At 42.6% G+C, this 21,686-nt stretch overlaps 1 protein-coding gene across 6 annotated transcripts in view; it reads right to left on the reverse strand.

Annotated features, from left to right (window-relative positions):
* PTPRM (protein tyrosine phosphatase receptor type M) overlaps nucleotides 1–21,686 on the reverse strand; it is a 745,518-nt gene that overhangs the window by 137,927 nt on the left and 585,905 nt on the right. For 4 of the 6 annotated variants that reach the window (XM_090039711.1, XM_090039716.1, XM_090039712.1 and 1 more), the window contains 3 exons: nucleotides 4,608–4,759; nucleotides 1,525–1,599; nucleotides 1,260–1,286 (listed from right to left, as the gene is read on the reverse strand). In XM_090039711.1, the coding sequence (XP_089895837.1) occupies nucleotides 1,260–1,286; nucleotides 1,525–1,599; nucleotides 4,608–4,759 (254 nt within the window). The remainder of the gene's footprint in view (nucleotides 1–1,259; nucleotides 1,287–1,524; nucleotides 1,600–4,607; nucleotides 4,760–21,686) is intronic. The other 2 variants (XM_090039713.1, XM_090039714.1) reach the window with 1 other exon arrangement.

Consider the following 21,686-nt stretch of genomic DNA (forward strand, 5'->3'; position numbering starts at 1 on the left):
GAAATCTAAAATCTCAGGCAGTCAAAAGGCTCTGTAAATTTCATTTGCATGCAGATTCTTACATTGTTACGGTAACTACTACAGTGACTATATTCTCTCAGATATACACAGAGTACAAAAATGCACAGGTTCTTTTATTTGGATATTATATTAAAATAATTTTTACTCTACTTTGTTGTATGGATTTTGCAGAAATTATACTTTTAGGCTTTAGCCTCCTATACCTTTCAGTTAATTTATCCCTAAGGTATCGTTAAGTCAGTTTGTGCTTTTTTGTTTGGTTTTTCTGCTTACAGCTTAAAATCAATGTAGGAAGAACTGTATTGTGTACAAATCCATGATGCTTTGCAGAAAAGGGAAGAGGAAGAACAAATATATTTTGTAAGGTACAAGCCATTGTAAGGACAGCACATTTGAATTAGATCTCTTCCTAGAGTGCATTCTTATATCTTTATTTATAAACACCTCTATCTGAGTTAAGGTTAGTACTATGGTATTAACTCCACACAAGCCACAACACCATTTTGTTACTTTAGCACTGCAAATACAAGAGCACTTCATGCTGATTTATTATCGTAGTGTAGAAATGCCATTCCACTCACTTCTTTATATTGAATAAATAACTGTTCTTTCCCTAAGTTCCTGGTGGAAATGTTTTATACTTTAAATGCATAACACTATCATTTTACTTTGTTCTTTGTGACATCTGATGTATAATAAACCACATTTTATTATAAAGTGCCATACTGTCATTTTGCTGTTCAAAATACTGTTTCCTCTGAAACGTCACTGTGACAAGTATGTCAGAATCTATGTAGTATTGTAAAAAAAAGAGTGGGTTGATGGACAAAAGTGTATTTTGATTCACTTTCTACATCATTCATAGTTTAATTAGGGAAAAAGTTATTTTAAAAAAATGGCATTGTCAGTTCAAAGTTAAAACTGAAAGTCTTGAGAACCTCTTTTAATTGCTAGGATAATCACATTCTTTTGTGTCACTGTTATCATATGCATAAACATTTCCTTACAAAACCTCTTGTTAAAACAGTGTTTTGTTTTTCTGTGTTCTATCATCTGATTTGTTCCACGACAGTGGGAATCTAGTCCACTGACTGCTCTCAGTATATTCAGTGCTGAATTCCCTTCTCCCACTTCCTAACATAAGATACCAGTCTCTTAGACACTGTGTTCTATAACCCAGAGCTACAACTTTCTAAATTACTTCTGCAATAAATTTTGATAAAGGGAAATGTTCTCACCTAAAATTGCAGTTGGCACAAATGGATCTGTCATACATCATAAGCGGTCAATGCAGAAAAGGTAAAAAGAGAGAGAACAGTAAATGACTGATAAATGTCCCCCAGTTTTCCTGCAAAAAGCCACTGAAAGCAACTGGTTATAACAGGTAAAAGTATTAAGTTCCTATGGCAGGGTGTGTAATAAAATATGAATAATAATTGTATGTATTTTAATTTCTAATGTGGTATATGAAGGGGTGAATCAAAGAGGAAAAAAAATGGTTACCTGGATAGTAAGAATTAGGCACTGTTGTGCTCAGTGTGTTCGTTTTCATTGTAAATGAAGATGGTGACGATACAGCTGTGAAGAGAAACAAAGCTAGTCAGTGACAGCAGAGACACTTGGATGTTTAAGTCTAGTGATATAAGCATATGCAATTGATTTGATTTATGACCCCAATTCTGCTCCCTTTGAAAGCAATGGCAGCCTTCCCACTGGCATCATGGAAACTGTATCTCCTGGGTAATTACTAGAATGGCTTAGTTAATATTGACTAATTCTCTGAAAATCATTTCGGTCTGATAAAGTAATTTATGCACTGGGATGAGTTATATATTTGAGTAAGATTGAATGCTAAATTGTGAATAAGGAAGTAATGATGACAGTATTTGCTGTTTATGGTAGCTTTAAGAATTAAAATATTGCGGGTACTACTGACAAATACTCTATTATAGCTAATTTGTTTAAATGTATTTCTAGCTGGTCATATATATGACACTATATATACACATAACATGTTGCCCTAAATCAGTGGTTCTCAAACTTTTCAGTCAGGACACCCCTCCACAACTACTCTGAATGTGGCAGCATTCCCGGTTGAGAACCTCTATTGCGCTCAGCTAACAAATTGGTTCACAACTGGCTTATGCTGCTGCCAAGTAAAACTGCCCCATGTGCCTGATGCATAGCCAGACTGGGAAGGGCTCTGGTATGTGAATGATCCTCCTACATTAGCATTCTCTGATAAACCTGAAGAAGGAAGAAGAGTTGGCTCATGCTGCAGCCCTTTGTGGTCTGACCTTGCACAGCTTCTCTTGGAAACAGAGGCTCATGGGACAGGTGGAACTGGATGATGTGGTGCATATAGCACCCTAAGATAGAAAATGTTAAATAAATGAACAGCTTCAAAGGGAGTTGGAAGGTCTGAAAAAATTCAAGAAAGTTACGATCTAAAGGATGAATAAGAATGCTAGATGGCTATGGAATACTCTATTTTAAACACTCTCTGGATGCATCTACACGTTCATATTAATGTGCTTGGATAAATTCTGGAGTTTATTGCTCCCAGGCACGTGTCTTGATGTGTGCCCAAGACTGCAGCAGGTTGAGCTGTGTTAGAGCAGCACTGGCTGGAAGGGGGCCCAAGGGGTCAGCCTGCCAGCCCAGGGCTGCTCCCCTCAGCTCAATGTGCTGTGGAGCGGCTCACTGGGGCATGAAGATGCTTCAACGTGGGTTTCGCCAGCAGGCAGCCCTGCACTGAAGCACCCTCGTGCCCCAGCTAGCTGGGACAGCATCTACACGTGTGCTGCTGTGGAGTTTTTTTACTCTGCAGCAGGACAGTATTTGTATTTACAACTGATTTCAGATAATGCTTGTGTTTATAACTAATTTATTCCGCAGCAGGATAGTACTTTTATTTATCACCTGATTGATTCCAAATACTATCTTGCTGAGGAGTAAATTAGGTCACTCCAGCCTCACAGAGGTGCACGTGTATACACATGACATTTATTGCACAGCTAATTAGTTTAATTTTAAACATCTTGAGTAGATGCATCCTCTCAGTGCTAGGTTTGAGGTTCCACTTTGTTCCCAAACCCTGAGCCATGCATCCATCCCCAGCCTAAGACTGAGCAGCCTGAAATTTCTAATTTTTTGAGGACCATAGATGTTCTGTAGGGGGTGCACTTAAGGAGGTTGAGGCTTCTTTTTATATGTTCCCTATATTAACAGTTGGGGAGGGAGTATTTCCTCCTCTGGTTACTGGCTTAACCAGTTAGTGTTAGGGCTCCTGGAACAATGGAAAAGCCATCCCAATGCAGGGCAGGACCTGAGCCATAAACTATAATGGGAGGTGAGAATATTGTGAATTTTACAGGAATAAGTTCTTAATAAAAATCCATCTGAACTGTTTATTCCATCAGCCTGATTCCTGTGGTTGGCACATACAGTGGAAGTTTGAGTTTAAGGTTCAGAATTTCAGCTAGTATAAAACACCACAGTTTTATTGATTTCAACAGAACCATAATGATTCATACAAGTTGAATATCTAAGCACCAAGTACTTATTGCTATGTTTCCCAAAACATACTGTATACTCTTGCTGTTGTGAACATCTAGTAACTTCAGAGCAAAAATATCCTGGAGAATAAATGTTTAGCCAAATTTTATTCCATTACTCAAGTGAGTAATCTAATTGACTGTAATGATGGCTCAAAGGAGAAAGGCCAGTAAGATCTGGCCCACAGAACAGTTCTATTTATAAGCAAGGATAAAAGAAACTAAAATGCAAATTTAAATCTACAAACATTGAGCTTGATATTAGCAAGAAAAGTCTCATTGCATACACCTAATTGAAAGTGTTTGCACGACTCGACTCTTCAAAGATATGTTCTTAACTATGAAATGAAAGAGAAACATTTTACATAATATTGATACCAGAAACAATAATAATATTTAATATATGAAATTACACCTCAAAAATTCAATTTCAAGATATGCTCCAAAAAAGTATATATACAGAGAATTACCAATTAAAATCTACACTAATACCACTCAACTCCTTCTCTGTGCCTGGAAGATAAAAAACATTATCTAGAACTTGACATAATAAGAATTGACCTCTTGATAAACTGAGCTTTGAGACAACAACACATATGAACTTATGACTTCTAAAAATAAATTTTCCCTAAAAATATGGGGGAGGGAAAAGAAAGGATATGCGGACATTGTGAAGGATAGAAAACTTTCAACACGGTAAATAGTTAGCAAAAGGCAAACCCCTACCTGCTGCACTAATGTCTTTGCTCTTCATGTGGAAGAAAAGGAAAGGCAGAAAAAGCTCAATTATCCTTATTATTTTTAAAGAAGCCTATTCTTGATGTCTGACACACTCTGCTTTTTAGAATACATGCTGTAATATGCTGCACAGTGGGAGAGACCAGATCCCATAGATTTTCCATGAGTGAATAACCTGTCCACAAAATTGATTGGGTAATGATTGAATGGGTATTTTAAGAACCATTTACACCCTCCTTCTCTGTTCAAAAATAAAAGAGATTTCCGCATCCCCAAGCATTTTGAACTTACATCTCCCATTTAGGTTGTGCGTGTCCATGAAAGAGAAAGCTTCATCACAGTTGGTGCCTTGTTCGGTGTAGCTTTTATCCATTGAATTCACCATCACTGTCATTTCCTGCCGGGTACTACTCAGTGTCTCTTTCCGCTTTTTAGCCAATTTTCTTAAGAAATGAGCATTGACGGGAAAAAAGAAAAACAATAAAAAAACAAAACAAAACCCAGTGAATACACAGTATTCATTATTTAGTTCGGTTTTATAGTTTGCAACTATCTTATGGACTTAATAATTGCTTTTGTTATTTCACTCAGTTCCAACTGACTTAACACTCATGTCATTAAATATAATCTGATAATCAAGGGCCAACTTCCAACATCCTTACTTGTATTGAATAGCACCTCGCTCCTTGAGGTGTATGACTAGATTAAGTCCATTAAGCAAAGTCTCAGACTGAGAAGCCAGTCTGGGTGGGGAGGAGTCCAGGAGAGCTGGCTGCACTTTAAAGATGCCTTACTGAGAATGCAGAAACAAGCCATACCATACCATTGTGCAGGAACTGGAGTTGCAGCTAGCAAGAGATATGCATACGTGACTGCAGTAACAACTGTGTAGTCTGCCGCACAAGTGAACATGGCCATAGTGACCTACACAAACTGGAGGATTGGGCCAAAAGAAATCTCATATGGTTCAAGAAGTGGAAAGTCCTGCACTTTGGATGGAACAATCCCATGTGCTGGTACAGGCTGGGCACTGAGTGGCTGGGCAGCAGCTCTGTAGTAAAGGGCCTGGAGATTACAGTGGAAAATAAGATGAATATGAGCCAGCAGTGTGCCCTTGTTGCCAAGAAGGCTAATGGCATACTGGGCTGCATTGGTAGGTGTGTTGCCAGTAGGTCAAGGTTAAGTAATCATTCCCCTCTATTTGGCACTGGTGAGGCCACATCTGAAGTACTGTGTTCAGTTTTGGGGCCCCCACTACAGAAAGGATATAGATAAATTGGAGAGAGTTCAGCAGATGGCAAAGAAAATGGTTCAGAGGCTGGGGAACTTATGAGGAGAGGCTGAGGGAACTGGACTTACTTAGTCTAGAGAAGAGAAGACTGAGAGGGGATATAACAGCAGCCTTCAGCTACCTGAAGGGAGGTTCGCAAGAGGATGGAGCTAGACTGTTCTCAGTGACAGAACAAGGAACAACAGATGACAGAACAAGGAGCAATGGTCTCAAGTTGCAGCAAGGGAAGTTTAGGGTAGATATTAGGATGAACTTTTTCAATAGTTGGGTAGTAAAACATTGGAACAGGTTACCCAGAGAGGTTGTGAACACTGCCTTTGGCGGTTTTTAAAATTTGGCTAGTCAAAACCCTGGCTGGGATTATCTAGTTGAAGGATGGTCCTGCTTTTAGCAAGGGATTGGACTAGATGCCTCTGCCCACAAATTCCCTGCCAATTCTGATTTTCAGTGATTTGTGATAAGGTGCTATGAGTTATATTTTCAAAGGACAGCCTCAATCAAATCAAATAAAATGACAAAATATGTCTTCATGGCCAAGTCACTGCAAGGAGGTAGATCGAGTGGCAAAAGACAATCTAAAAGAAGCTCTTGTCTCATTGATATAATTGTTTGGGTATTTTAATTCTGATCCCCTCGCTCCATCAAAACCAATGAATGTGTCTCATAGCATCTATGGACTACAATGGTGGTAGTGATAAGGATGATTGTGATACTGGAGGATGGTGCTACTCAGTTGAGAGAAGTGCAACATATATCCGCTGTCACATGCTCATGAAGGTGCCCAAGGGATAGGTGTGGGGAACAAGAAAGTGGGGCATGTTTTGAGAGTGTACATAGACAAAGTGGGTGTGGGAAAGGGTCTGCTGCTTTCTGAGTGTCACTGAAATAAACATGTCAATTAGTGCAGGAGATAGTACTATATAGACTTATATCAAAGAGACCAGAACGTTATTAAGAACTTTATTAGTATGTGTTAAAACTAGTTCATGGAAAGTATGAACTCTCTTGGTGTTTAAGGAGTTGGCTTTCACTGAAAAAGAGTGCTTGAAGCTGCAGCTGCATGAACTGAAATACTGTATTGATAGGGGTAAGGATGAAATCGGAGAGGAAGAGGTGAAGGAGAAGTTGGGGGAAAAGGACTGGACATGCTTGTTTCACTAAACCAACAGAGAGGACTGATGGAAGGGTAGACCATTTCAGGTTCTGTAGGTAACTGCTTTTTCATGGGGTTCTGTATGAAGAAAAAGATTTTTGTAAGGGTTTGTTTTTTGTGGGCAGTTGATGTATGTTGTTTAATGGTTTAATACAGGAGTGGGCAATTATTTGGGCCTGAGGCCCACATAGGGAGTTTTTCTGAGCTGTCCTGGGCTGGGTAAGCACCCACCTCTCCCCTTCCCACAAGTCACCAAAACTCTCTACGGGACTCTTGGTGGGAGTGGGACAGGCATGATCTGCTCCCTGCATGCCCTGCCCTGTGGGAGAAGGGTGGTATAGGGTATATGGTGGTGTGTAGAGGGGGTGTATATACGTGTGTATGTGGGGGGGTGCTGCCTGTGATGAGGTGGGAGTGCATGCAGCGTGGGAGGTGGGGAGTGCATGCAGCAGAGCTCACCCGGTCCACAACTGCCCCTGTAGCACTCTACATGGGGCCAAGCCCTGCCCAGGGCAGCCCATGCTATACTCTCACCCACATCCACTGGCCCCAGCCCTGGCCCTGACCAGTGCACAGCTTCTGGCGAGGCTGTTCATGGTGTGGCTGCAGCTGGCCAGATGCTGCTCTGCCACCCTCATCTCCAGTGGGAGCTGCACCTCCACCTGCTCACTTGGAGGTGCTGAGCGGGCAGCTGGCTGGCTGTGAAGCCAGCAGCAGCGCAGTCACCATGGCCACTCTGCTTGGCTCTGCAGGGCCCCCCAAAGCATGGGGCCCAGGGCGGTTGCCCCGATTCACCACCCCCAGGGATGGCCCTGTTAATGATACACAATGTTCCCAGTGAGATTTCCTTGTATGTGAATGTAAGATAAGGAGCTTTCTTCCCCATGCTGATTGGCAGTAAAAAACCTCATCTTGTATCCAAATAAATACAGTAATAAAATAACACAGTCCTTAAACTATAACCTGGAATGAATTCATTTTGGGATTTCCCCATCTAATTAATGAACGAACAATTTAACACAGGTCCTTAGATCACCCATGAAAATGATTATTTTCTCCCTTAGAAAGAATGTCGTTTTTTATGAATATGATAGCACAAAATTGACATATCTTCTATTAGCAAAAAGCCCTGCATTTCTTAAAAACCAACAACATTCAAACAAACAAGCTAAGACACACTAATGATTACTCTACATATATCCTAAATACTAGGTTAAATATGATTCAAATAAATATCATGTGGAATGATTACAAAAAGGCTTCTGAAAGCAAATGAAATACCAGGAATGCAAAATTATATTACAACCTCCTTTAAAAATAATGGTTTTACAAGAAAGAATCCGTGTGTGTGTGTGTATGTGTGTGTGTGTGTGTGTGTGTGTCCATACATATATCAGAGAAAATAAAAGAACCTTTAAAACTATAATTTCTTTACTTTGGACTTTGTTATTCTCTGAAGATTTAGCACCCAGCAATAAATCTTTGCTTTGCAAACAACACTTGAGCAATCCTGACTAGGGTCTTTGGACTACTCCTACATAACAAACAGGCTGTTAAGCAGAATGGGCTTTCTTTCATGATATGCAGGGGGAATCTGGGTGCTGATTGGCTCCCTTTTTACAGGTCTTCTGTGTCATCATTAAATAGACTTTTCCCAGGTTAGCTGACCCAATACCTTTTCTCTCTTGCTGCAGAGAATAGAACAAGGACCAATGGCCTGAAGTTGCTGCAAAGTAGGTTTAGACTGGGTATCAGAATAAACTTCCTAACTGTTAGAACAGTGAAGCAATGAAACAGACTAAGGGAAGTTATAAACTCCGCCAGTAAAGGAGAGTCCAAGAAGAGGTTGGACAGATAGTGGTCGGGGATGATCTATGCCTGTGTTTTACTTTGGGCATTTCCCATGCTTCTGGGTTTTGCTGGTTGCCACACAGGGCTTGGAGAAAATCTCTCCCCCTCCCCACAACGTTATATGTGTGAGGTTTTTTTTTAAGCCTCTCTCAGAGGCTCTGGGTGTTGATTGCAGTCAAGGCTGGGGATTTTGATAGGTGATAGAATCATAGAAGTGAGACCTAAGTGTTCTTTCCAGCTGACAATGTGTGACAACCTGGAAAATATGTGGATGGTAGTGACCAAAGTTTGACTTCAGCAGCTGCATATACCTCTTTATTTCACACACCTTATTCCTTTTTAGTTCACTATCATCCAGAGCACTGACAAACACTCTGCAACACTAGCAAACAGAAGAGCTTCCTATCTCCCTATTTCTATACAAAACTATATGCTGCTGAACTGCACTTGAAGATTACAATGAGGCAATCAACTTTTTCTTTTTAACCATATATCAATCTATTAACTTATAGGGTTCACTACTGTACAGCCAAAGTGAAGCAGCATCTTGTTACTTTTCTTTCTTCATTCCCAGAGCTAGGCAGAAGGCAAGGTAGAAGTATGGGTTACCTAAATCAGAGATGCACAAGCTCTCATGAGTCACACCTCAATTCATCAAGGCTGTACCTTGCTTTCTGCCTGACTTCAGACTAACAAGGATAACTACCTCTCTCCACTTCCAGAGCTGTGAGCATTATTCTTTTCCCACAAAGCCCTTAGCTACTGTTAAGGATACAAACTCTGACTTACACCTACATGTCTTGTCTGTGGTAAGCAACATGCTGATAGGTCACAAGACTTCCTCAACTTTTAAAAACGTTTTCTATCAAAAAGGCCTAATGACTACTTTGGACAGCATTCCAGTGATGTAGATCCATATCTGCAAATGCACAGCATCCAGTATGAACAGTACATGACTCCAATTACACTCTGAAATTAAAAATAATAGTCCTGTTCCACTGTGTATATTTCAAGTGCCTGCTATTAGAAGGCAAATCCTTATTTTAGACTGAAATTTAAATCTTTCCCCAAAAAAGCTAGAATTCTCACTACTTGACAGCACAAAACTCAGATCGTAGCATAAGCTGGATATTTTTTCCTTGAGAAATTAAATCACACAACATTATTTTCCCCTTGCACCAACATTTTCTCACTTCCTTCACAGCTTTGTTTTTGTCCCATATTTAGGCTACACCATATTAAGTAGTACTGTACTGCTGTTACTATCATAAAAACCACCTGAATCTAATACAAGAATGCAGGCCTGGTGGGAAAACATCAAATCTGAAACAACTGTTACAAGAATTTGATAGATACCAGCCAGACTTTCGTAGCATGAGCACAAACACCCACTGGACTCAACCAAATAAACTAAAGATGAACATAAAAATTTTACACCCCATATTCTTCTGTATATTGCCTAATGCTTGAATCTCAGCAAAGTCCCTATTCTTTGTGCTTTATACCATGAAAACATCGAGAGCCTTTTGTTATGCCAAATTTCAGAACTACTTAAAACCCTAAATGGCTCAAACCCCTGTTCCCCACTTGCTGTTACATCTGGGGTAAGTGAAGAGACAAAGAGAATGTTTGATCAATTCCATTTACAGCAAAGTAACTTCATTCCTATTATCTGTGTATTTCCTCCATTCTTCAGACAACAACAAAAGTGCTATAAGCAAAGGAGAGAAACACCACAGCAGAAAATCTCCACTATGACTACCCAGGAGGTGAATTCTACAATATCACACAAGAAGAACAAAAAATTAAACTCACGCCACAAATAACATCATTGCCAATACAAGGGGGAAAAAAGGAACCATCAAACATCTGTTACAGGAAACAGTCCTTCTTTTCAAAACATCATATCAAAACCAACACAGAAACAATTGCTATGTCCAAAGCCTTTGGTGTTACTAATGCTAATTAGGTTTTAAAATGACAATAGATGTTAGGAAGTCATATGCCATGCCAGGAGAGAGTATGGATGGAAGGACTGAGGTCCAGATCCCCAAAGGGACACCTAAAACAGGGAGATTTACACTGAAGACTTGGATGTAACAGAACAATACGTATCCTGCTTCTCTGCCAACAAGCAGGATACGTATGCAATAATTAGCTTTCTGTGGCTGCAACTGTACCTAGTACCTGCTTTGGCTCATTTAAGCTACTCTCATATCTCTACACTTAGCTGCAGTCTGCAGTGCAGAGCTACCTTTAGACTGAATTAAATGCTTATGACCAAGAGTACAATCCTCAAATTTTTCCCAGATCCTTAGCCAAAAATGTCTGGTACCCAGTAAAGTGGTGTGCTGGACTAGAAATCCTTCCATCTTGGCAGGCAGACCCTATCTTACATTTAAGCCTGTTCATTTTTTTCAAATTAGGCCTTCTTCCTCTCATGATAGCTATGCATAGAGAATGTCCACTGCATGTCTTGAGAAGTGAACTGTGCACAAGACACAGCAACCACTTTCCTTCAGTAATAAGGCCAGCTATATAAGCTCATTCTGAACACTTGAAAAGAATGCAGACAACTTGAATTCAAGCCCATATCTCTTTGGTCCCAGAAGAGTGCCCTAATGACCTGGCTTCAGGCTCATAAGGGAGAGGGTATTTTATCCAATCTCTTGAAACAGTGCCACTTTGCAAAAAACAATTAAAAATTAATTAGGCCACAGAGAATGAGCATTTCTCCCTACACCAGTGGAGCTCACCCTTCCACCCTGTGGGCCAGATGAGCAGGACAGGGCCTGTCTGTGGGATGGATCTCACAGGCAGTCAGTTGGTGGGCAGGATCCAGCATATGGAGTTGGGCTACAGAGCAACCTGACATGCTGGTGTGATTCAGTGCTTGACCATGTCAGCTGGTGTGATTCAGGGTTTTCCACAGGTCCATAAATTTGGCAGTAGGAGAGTGCAGTATTCGTTGCTGCAGCTCTGGAAGCCATAACAAGTAATGCTGCCCTGCTGCCAAATTTCCTGACCTGCGGGGAGCCCCACGGGCTGGATGACATGACTCCATGGGGCAAAGGTTGATCACTACAGCTCTATACCAATAATTAGGGCACTCACCTGGGAGAGGAGACACCTGCTCCAAGGCCAGCTTATGCATTTCATATTAAGCAAAATTTGAAAAAAGTGAATATCCATCATTGGATAATAATTTCATGTTTTTACAAATCTGCTTTTTCTTTCCTGAGTTTGAGAAACTGTTTTGAGTTATCTTCATACAGAGGATGCTTGCTGAATAACTTAATTTCTTTATGTTTTCCTTGCATTTTCTTGCATGTTTTATCAACTGAGGTGTTCAGGTTCATTAAAGAACTTAGGAAAACTGTGTTTTTTTCCAATAAGTAGAGACATAAAAAACTTCAAAGAGATTGTTTTTCCATGCCCATAAACCTGTGGCAATTACCTTCAGGTCCACATTCAGATTTTGCAATGCCGTTTTATGACTTCTATTTGATATATTATTTTATATAATTTATTGTATTTATCTGAATATGTAGATATCTGAATATTTGTCACTGTGATATTTGTTACAAAACACTCTTTAGTGCTAGTCGAACGATGACTAGGTCGAATGGTCACAAACTCCTGCAAGACCGTTTCAGGCTGGACATAAGGAAGAATTTCTTTACTGTCCGAGCCCCCAAGGTCTGGAACAGTCTGCCAGTGGAGGTGATTCAAGCACCTACATTGAACACCTTCAAGAGTAAATTGGATGCTTATCTTGCTGGGATCCTATGACCCCAGCTGACTTCCTGCCCTTTGCGCAGGGGGCTGGACTCGATGATCTCCCAAGGTCCCTTCCAGCCCTGATGTCTATGAAATCTATGAAATTACATACACTTTTCAAATTGGATATCATGGGAACTGTTTGGTTAAAAGCAAATACCTAATAGTAGCACTTCTCAGAAAACAGGACACCTTCCCCTAGGTAGAAAGGAAAATGAAAATACTCTACTTATTTGATTTCACAGAGAAGTGAACTGTAGCGCCTGGCTTAAGAATATCTTAAAATAAGACTTTTATTATTCTTTGCCCATTCCTTACCCCTCCCTCTGCAGGAAAGAAAAAATCTCAGTTTAAAATTACTTAAGGAATTCCAAAATTATCTCTCTTGAAATTGATTTCCATCATAAACACTCTAAAGTTTTCATTTCCTTTTAAAGAAAATATGCATCATTAGAAAATTAGTTACAAAAGACACTTCCAAAAACCTTAAATCTGGCATTATTTCTATTGTAATGTTTATTTGCCCATATTCTTTATCTAAATATTAATATTATTTGATATTTCCTGATGTCATTTCTATGCGACTAGTGAAATGCTTTATGTAAAAATGTAACAGTGTCATTTGGTGCTAAAACTAGTTACTAAGTTCAACATTATTACTACTAATCAGCAAATTAGTTACCTGGTGATATTTAAGCAATTTCTTACCAAATTCAGAATGACAAACATCTCTCCAAGCTTAAGAAGGAGAAATAATATAGTCATATCTTATTGGATAACTATATTAAGAGTATTTAAGCTTTAAAATACAGCTGAAAAACATTTTTGATGTAGTCATGTTTGGACTCACTTAAAACAGAATTTCAACTCCTACTAAACTTGGATGGAACCGAAGGGATTCTTCAGAGCATGGATTAAATGAACCTGAATAAAGTTCTGAGAATTTCTCACCACTGCCATCAGAACAATAATGACATTAAAATGTAACAGGTGCTGAAAATTGAATCTAGCCAAGCAATGAAAGAGGTACACCCATCTAAGTACAATTATGAAAGAGAGAAACAAAAATCCCTCTGAACTGAGCAAACAGCAACACTGTGCTCCCATAATTCAAAAAGAAAGGGCATTTATACACATACCTTTTTGTGCTGCGATGCACAGAGTCTGCTCCGCACACAAGCTGACGCACCTGGTGCTACGTCACATGCATTTGTATAAATAGTAAAATGCGCCTCAGCGCTGAGAAAATGGCAGTAGTGTGATTTTTGAACTAAAACACCTTTGATATGTTTTAGTTCAAAAGTGCACCAGTGCCATTTTATCAGTGCTGATGCACATTTTGCCCTTTATACAAATGCATGTGACGCAGCACCGGGTGCTTTTAAAAGAGCCCAGAGATGCGTTACGTGCGTGTCTAAAAATGCTTAAAGATACTTTCATCTCTTACTTTATCTGTCTTTGTTTATCTCAAGCAAAGAACAGCAAAAAGTAAGGATGGGCCTTCTATGTTACTTTTTCTGCAAGATGATTTCAACACACATCGGTGAGGTGAAATTTGTAAAAGCACTGACAAGATTAGATTTAAGTCTTTCTAGTAATTATTCTAATGAGATGCTGAAATGCTACTCAGTTTAACATGGAAACAGTTTCTCCTGTAAAACACTATTTAGATTATGTATTCCTGGAGAGGAGACTGTAGTGGAGCGCTAGGGTGCTCGCTACTAGTGACGGCGATGCGAGCTTAGCTGCCAATCAATAGGGCAGCACAGCCGGGGGTTGCCTAAGCAACTGAGTGGGTCAGCTGACTGCCAGGGGGCAGGGCCTAGCCTATATAAACACATAAGGCTGAGGCAGTTCCCCTCTAGCAGCCTGAGCTCTGCTGAGGAGCAGAGCGGAGTAGACGAGGAGCCGAGCAGCCTGAGCGTTGGCATGCGGATACAGGGTGGAAAGGACCCTGATAAGGCTATGATGGAAGGTTAGCCAGGCTGGCTTAAGGTTTGTGTTACAGTCGAGAGGCTCTGTGTTCTGTTGTGGTTTTGAAATTGTTGTGGCCCCGGAGGGGGAGACTTTGGTTTTGTTATTATACTACTGGAGGACTGGGTGAGGCTGTAGGGGAAGGAGGAGGCCTCATTAGGAGCTCCCCAGTAAGATGGGGGTGCTCCCAGAGTGGTAGAGAGTGCTGTGTTTGGGGGTGTCTCAACCCCAACCCCAGTGGGGGGTGACTATCGGGATAAGTAGTGCACTAGAGAGCGCTGCGTTGGGGGGTGTCCTGACCCCAACCCCAGTGGGGGTGGCTATCAGGATAATTTCAGGGGAGCTACCCAATAGTGTGGGGGTTCCTGGTGATCCCGGCCCTACGGGGCGATATTTTACGAGGCCCAGTGAGGGCGAGAGAGGACAAGGAGCGCAGGACAGACCCCAGAGAGGGCGAGGAGCATGGTCATGAGCCTGAAGAAAGGCGACCACATGAGTAGAGACCCAAGTAGGGTGAGCGTGTAGTTGGAGGCCCGAGGCAGGGTGAGCACACGGTCAAGAGCCTGAAGGAGGGCGATCACATAAGTAGAAGCCCGGAAAGGGCGAGACAGGGCTTGCGCCAGGAGCAACAGGGCACCAGTTGAGCGCGTGAGTACAAGCCTGAGTTGGGTGAACGCATGTATAGAAGGTGCGCACGAGGGAGAACCCTGGGTAGGGTAGGGTGCGTGGGACAGAGCCCGGGGAGGGCACATGCACATTAGGAAGCTCAGAGAGGGCCCTCACCGGGGAGGTCCCTGTGCAAGGGTGCATACTTAGAGCGCACCCAGAGACATAAGAACGTCCGGTACACCAGCGAGGCTTGGGGCATGCTACAGGGGCAGTTGGAGGCATGCGTAGCCCATAAGGCTGAGATGCACCAGGGTACTCCTTATAGGATAGGGGCTAATACAAAAGGTAACACTGTGTCCAAGGGGACAGTAAGGCAGCCTCCCATTCATATTAGAACCGTCAAAATTGTGGTGGGTGAGAAAGAGGGTGCGTTTGGGACCCAACTTGGCACGGTGGGGGCGCAAGGGGAGATCATGGCTGCTCCTGTGCTCCGCCCTGTGACAGAGACATAAGCTAACCTTGAAAAAAAGAGAGAGAGAGAGAGGAGTTTAATTTAGATTTAAGATAGTAAAATTAATGAATATTAGCAATCTCAAGACAGCTCCTTGAATAGATTTTTTTTAAATAACTGAAGTGAAATACTTCCTAGATTTCATAAGACATAGATCACCGATCTTTGCCTTTTATAAACTGTTAGGTTAATCATCATGGGCCAAATGAATTTCTTGCTCATCTATAAACTGTTTAGATAGCTATGATATGCTAAGGTGACACTCATAGCTAATTCTGAGAATAATAGACTTGAATGTTAATTTATCTACAGAAGAGAACTCACCCAGGTAGGCCCACTTCTAAAGGACAATTTTTCTCTCTTAATAGCTACTCACAGAGAAGCAGTCTGAAAAGACAGTTGAAGTAATCAGTGTTTATTGTGCGTTCAGTTTTGATATGAGATGCAAAGGATTTTTTTCTGGAGTGGTATCTTTTATGGGCCAACAGTATACTTGAGAGAAAGTTAGACAAGCTTTCGAACACAAAGCATTCTTCTCCAGGTCTGTAAGGCTTAGGAACGATTTCAAGAATCAGGGAGATTATAATGCCATGAAATCAATATGTATTTTTGTTCCCAAGCTCACCTTTTAAAATTTTATAGATTTTCCTTGAGCATAAGGATAGTGAACTCTGAAGGGATGTGGTTGTTCTGTGAAAAATGTTCATGTGCTACTGATGTATGCATGTCTCTGTCCTTTATTTTATTCTGTGAGAGTTCATTTTAGTGCATATTTGCTGTTTAGTTTCACCAATGTAGTTTTCATGAGGGCATTTGATGCACTGGATCAGATATCATGTTTTGGGAAAGGTGCGGATAAGAACCGTGGATTCTGACGGTTTCATTATGGGGGGGTGTTAACTGTAGTAGCAGTAGAGAAGCATTGAGAGGTTAAACCTCTATTGTTAATGCAAAGCTGTGTCCCATTTGATGTCTGCTGAGCAGTGGGGAGTTTGCTTCTTCAGATTCAAGTTAACTTGCATTTCCCCAGCATCCTAGGATATTTTGCACGTCCCTCGCAGCCCCCACCCCGTGCAGGGTGGGTGTACATGACTTGGCCCAAGCCGTCTGCTCCAGCTGAGCATGGAGGTGTGCTCTAGAGCCAACCTGGCTTCTGGCCTGGGCCACTGCAGGCATGTAGCTGCATTTCTGGAATTAAAGGTGACTGTTTGTTCACTTGCTTATCGGTTTGGTCTACACAGCTGTAGCAGGGCACTAAGGTGCCTGCTACTGACAACAGTAATATGGGCTCAGCTGCCAGTCACCAGGGCAGCACATAGGCAGGCTGCTGGGGCAACCAGTCTGGTCAGCTGACCAGAAGGGGGCAGGGCCTGGCCTTTATAAACAGCCAGGCTGAGGCTGGAAGGGCAGTTCCCCCTCTGGCTCCTGAGGAAGTAGGAGCTCTGTGGAAGCGGGCGGAGGAAAGAAGCCCTAGTAGGGATTTTTGGGAGGAGAAACTCCTTGATGGTTTAGAGTTCATGTTTAGCTAGGTGGCTTAGTTTGTGAGTTGTAGCCGGTTGGCTTATGATATTGTTTTGTTGTTACACCGGGGGATTGGGTGAGGCTGTAGGGGTTGGAGGAGGCCTCCAACTCGCCTTTTTACCCAAGGTGCATTATTTGGGATTTACCTGCCACAGGTAGTCCCCCCCACATTAGCCAACCTTGGTAAATTGTGCCCTTCACTGGCTAAGCTTCTGTCTACCACCCCTAATACCATGCCCCAAGCCTCTCAGGTGTACCGGACATTGTCAAGTCCAATCACTATGGCCCACGCCCTTGCAGACGTCCTCCGGGCCCACTGCAGCTCGCTCGCCCTCTCTGGGGCCTCCACTCATGCGCTCGCGATTCCTGCTCACGCCCACACTGGGGCCTTGCTCGTGCTCATGCCCGCACTGGGGCTCAGGTGGCCATAGCTGTGCCTGGCCCCTGGACCTTCTTCTTGGGTCCTACGCCCCACTGGGGCTTCTCGCCTGCGCCCACACTGGTCTCCTCCTGATATCACCCACACTGAGGCTGGGGTCAGGACACCCCAAAACACAGCACCCTCTCTGGTGCCAGGAACCCCCCCCCCACTACTAGGGAGTTCCTATGAGGCCGCCTCCAACCCCTACAGCCTCACCTGGTCCTCCGGGTGTAACAACAAAATAATATCATAAGCCAACCGGCTACAACTCAAGAACTAAGCCACCTGGCTAAACAAACTCTAAACCACCAAGGAGTTTCTCCTCCCAAAAATCCCTACTAGGGCTTCTTTCCTCCTCCCGCTTCCACAGAGTTCCTACTTCCTCAGCGGCCAGAGGGGGAACTGCCCTTCCGGCCTCAGCCTGGTTGTTTATAAAGGCCAGGCCCTGCCCCCTCTGGTCAGCTGACCAGATTGGTTGCCCTGGCAACCTGTCTCTGTGCTGCCCTGGTGACTGGCAACTGAGCCCATATTACTGTTGTCAGTAGCAGGCACCTTAGTACCCTGCTACAACAGTTTAGATTAATCTGCAAAGATTGACTCAATCCAGACTCTGGCTTTTTGACTGTCTGTACTTAGCCCTGGTGTGATGTGCAAGTTTAGGGTGTTGTTTGAAAACCAGGAGCAGAGGGCCTGGGGATATTTCTCTCAAGGTCTGATTTTTGTTGAATCTAAGCTGTAGTGATTTTTTTTTTTTTCTTTCTCTAATCGGTTCCAGTGTAGAAAGATAAGTGACCACCAGGGGTGTGAGGTCACAGAGTTTCATTTTGTATTGTAGCAGGTTACCACCAGATATTTGGGCAGCTCTTTCCAAGATGCAGTCTATTTCTCTACTCGAGTGTCCTTGATATACAAAGGCAGATTTTAGGCTGGTTAGGTAGGTATCATGAATGTTCTCAGAGCAGATGCAGTAGTATCTGAGGCCCTGATTATAGATTACAGATTTTTTTGGTATGCTTACTTGGAGCTCTCAACAAGCTGAACCTCCACCTTTCTTTTCACAGGGTACACCCTGAACACATTTAACACCTGCATTGAAGAAAACATCGTCTACCAGAAGAGGCTCCTTCCAGAAAACAAAGCTGTAGACACTTGGGCACCTAATCCAATTTATCCAAAACGTTAAGCATTACCTGATAGAAATATCTTGGATCATAAGTAATACATATTTTTATTCAGTTTTCTCTTACTTGGCAAAACAATAACATTTCAAATGGACTATCAAGTGAGGAAGCAAAATAGGAATAATATGACACTAGTGATAGTGGAGATCTGCTCATAGGAAACTTTTATGTTGTTCAATTCCACATTTTTACTCCATATATTGAAATGTAATATGCTCAAGAATGTCGTTTCACCGTGACGTTAAATGGTGTATTGTCAACACCCTATCAGATAACAAATAAAAAGAGCTAAGGAAAACATTTTTCAAAGAGACTATTTTGGAGTAAGATCTCACAACTGGATTTGTAAAGTGCTATACAAGCAACCACTGAGAGAGTAGTAGCCAAGGGAAAACAAAGCAAGAAAACAGATAAGCAGGACTCCTGCTGCACTGCCCTGTCCAAGATTTAGGGTCTCCTGGGTAAGCTTGTACTAGATCGGGGTGTGACACTCATCTGACTCCAGGGGCCAGATGAATGGCATGGGACCAACCCAAAGGCTGGATGAATGGCACAGGGCTGGCCCTGCAAGCTGGATTGGTCCCATGACCCTCTTCCCCAGTTCTGGCTGGTCTGGGATCATGCTGTGTGTAGCAGAACCCACATAGCATGTGATGTCTGCCCTGCACTGGCCAGAACAACTAATGTGTGCAGCATGTCTTCCAGACCAGCTGAAGTGGTTACTGTGGATGCTGGATCTTGCATGTAGGGAAGGAGAGCCCCAGATTGGCTGTGTGAGGGGCCAGCACTGGGGGCCAGATGCTAATTGCTCCACCAGTGGATCAGAGCAGGGTGCTGGAGCCTGCCCCTCCCCTGCAGCTCTTTCCAAGCCCCATGCCTTGATTCCTGGATTGAAACACAAGGCTGGGACCTGCCCATGACTGGGAAAGCTCCCAGCCCTCAATCCACAGAGCTGGGTAGGAACAGGCTGGAGAGTCTGTTTCCTGCCCAGCTCCAGGGAACAGACTCCTCAGCCTCCACCAGCAGGGAGCTCCCAGCCTGAGCTCCATAGTCACAGGGCTCGGGCTGGGAGATTTCTCTCTCACAGCACCAGCTCTGCAACTGTGGAGCTCAGGTTGGGAGATGAGGATCACAGCATCATAGAAAATTAGGGGTGCAAAGGAGCTCAAAGCAGGAACATTCTCAGCCCAACTAGATGATCCCAGCTAAAGCTTTGTCTAAAATTTGTCCTAATATCTAACCCAAACTTCCTCTGCTGATACTTTAGATCATTGCTCCTTGTTTTGTCATCTGCCACCACTGAGAACAGATTAGCTCCATCCTCTTTTGAAGAGGATGTCATCTACCAGGTCATAGATAAAGACACTGAACAAAGCTGGCCTCAGGACCAATCCCTGGGGCACTCCACTTGAGACCAGCTGCTAACTAGACATCGAGCCACTGATTATTATTCATTAAGCCCAATGCTCCAGCCATTTTTCTATCCACCTAACAGTCCATTCATTCACCCGGTATTTCCTTAGCTTGCCTGAAAAAATGTTATGGGAGACTGTATCAACAGCCTTGCTAAAATTGAGGTATACCGCATCCACTGGCCTCCCCACATGCACTGAGCCAGTCATCTCATCAGATAAGGCAATCAGGTTGGTCATGTATGACTTGCCCCTGATGAATCCCTGCTGACTGTTCCTGATCACCTTCTTCTCCTCTAAGTGCTTTGAGATGGATTCCTTGAGGATCTGCTCCATGATTTTTCCACAGAATGTGGTGAGGCTGACTGGTCTGTAGTTCCCTGGATCCTCCTTTTTTTCTTTCTTAAATATGAGCACTATGTTTACCCTTTTCCAATCATCCAGGACCTCTCCTGGTCACTGTGAGTTTTCAAAGATGATGGCCAGTGGCTCTGCAATCACATCTGCCAACTCCCTCATCACCCTTGGGCAAGAATGGTGTGTGCCCCCGGTGGCTGGGGGGGCACAGCAGTGGTAAGCAGGGGAGCCCCTGAAGCCGCCACCGGTGCTGTTGGCAGTGGGGCGGGGGGGTTGAGGGTAGCAAGCACCAGCCAAGGGTTGGCAACCACCCACAGCTGCTGCCGGCGGTGTCAGCGGCGGAGTAGTGAGCGGTGACCACCTGCAGGCACAGCCAACACTGTTGTGCCCTTAGACCAACACGGCTACAACCAACAACCCTGCAACTAAGACCCAAGAGGACTCAGTAACTTGAATAAGAAAAAGTGCAAGCAGGAGCTGTTCATACATTTTCACATTGTTCTTCCACTATTTCTCTAGCTGCTCCTTCTGCTATTCTACCCCAAGGCTTTGCTTGAGTATCCTGTTAATCTTATTAAAACATAAAGGATAGTGGTCTTTATGTGGACAAATAAGGACTAAGATGTGACCTGTAAATTCATTTTCATTGTGACCTGAATCAGGAGTCAAGTCATTTCAAATAAATATTTCTGTGCTGATCCAGTGCACCACTGTCTTCTCTTTGAGTCAGTCAGTCACCATTGTTTCCAGCTACTACACCATAAATTTGAGCAGAGCTGTCAAAACAGCAGGGTCTGGTTGGACCTCATTCTATAACCCCCAGTTAGAGAAAATCAGATCAGATGCTATGGGAGTTTGTGAAAGGCAGAAGTCTGGAAAGAAAACAGAGTAATTTTAATCAAGTCATTATAAATAACTTTCAAGATTACAGTGAGTACCAGTGTCACATACAGATTTTACTAGGTGTAGGCCAAGAAACAGGTTCAGGTTTCTTTGTGGGTTCCTCGTTGTAGCTATGCCATCCTCTTTTTATTATTTTTACTCCTTCTTCCTATTCCCCCACCTGTCTCTTTTTCTTTGTTCCATTTACTTTCTCAAGTCATGTAAGATACTACCTGTGAGCTAAATATTTGAAAAAATAGATACAATTGAAGGTAGCCAAGTGATCTATTCATTTTCTTATACTGACTTGTCTAATACTAATTACTGACTATTGTTTTTCATTTAAAAGAAGTAAAGTGTTCAGAAGATAAAATATGAAGATCTTATACTAACCACACTAACAAGACCCTTACTTATACTGGTATAA

Source organism: Crocodylus siamensis, chromosome 3, assembly GCF_052110815.1.
Source record: "Crocodylus siamensis isolate JL-2025a chromosome 3, ASM5211081v1, whole genome shotgun sequence".
NCBI lineage: Eukaryota > Metazoa > Chordata > Crocodylia > Crocodylidae > Crocodylus > Crocodylus siamensis.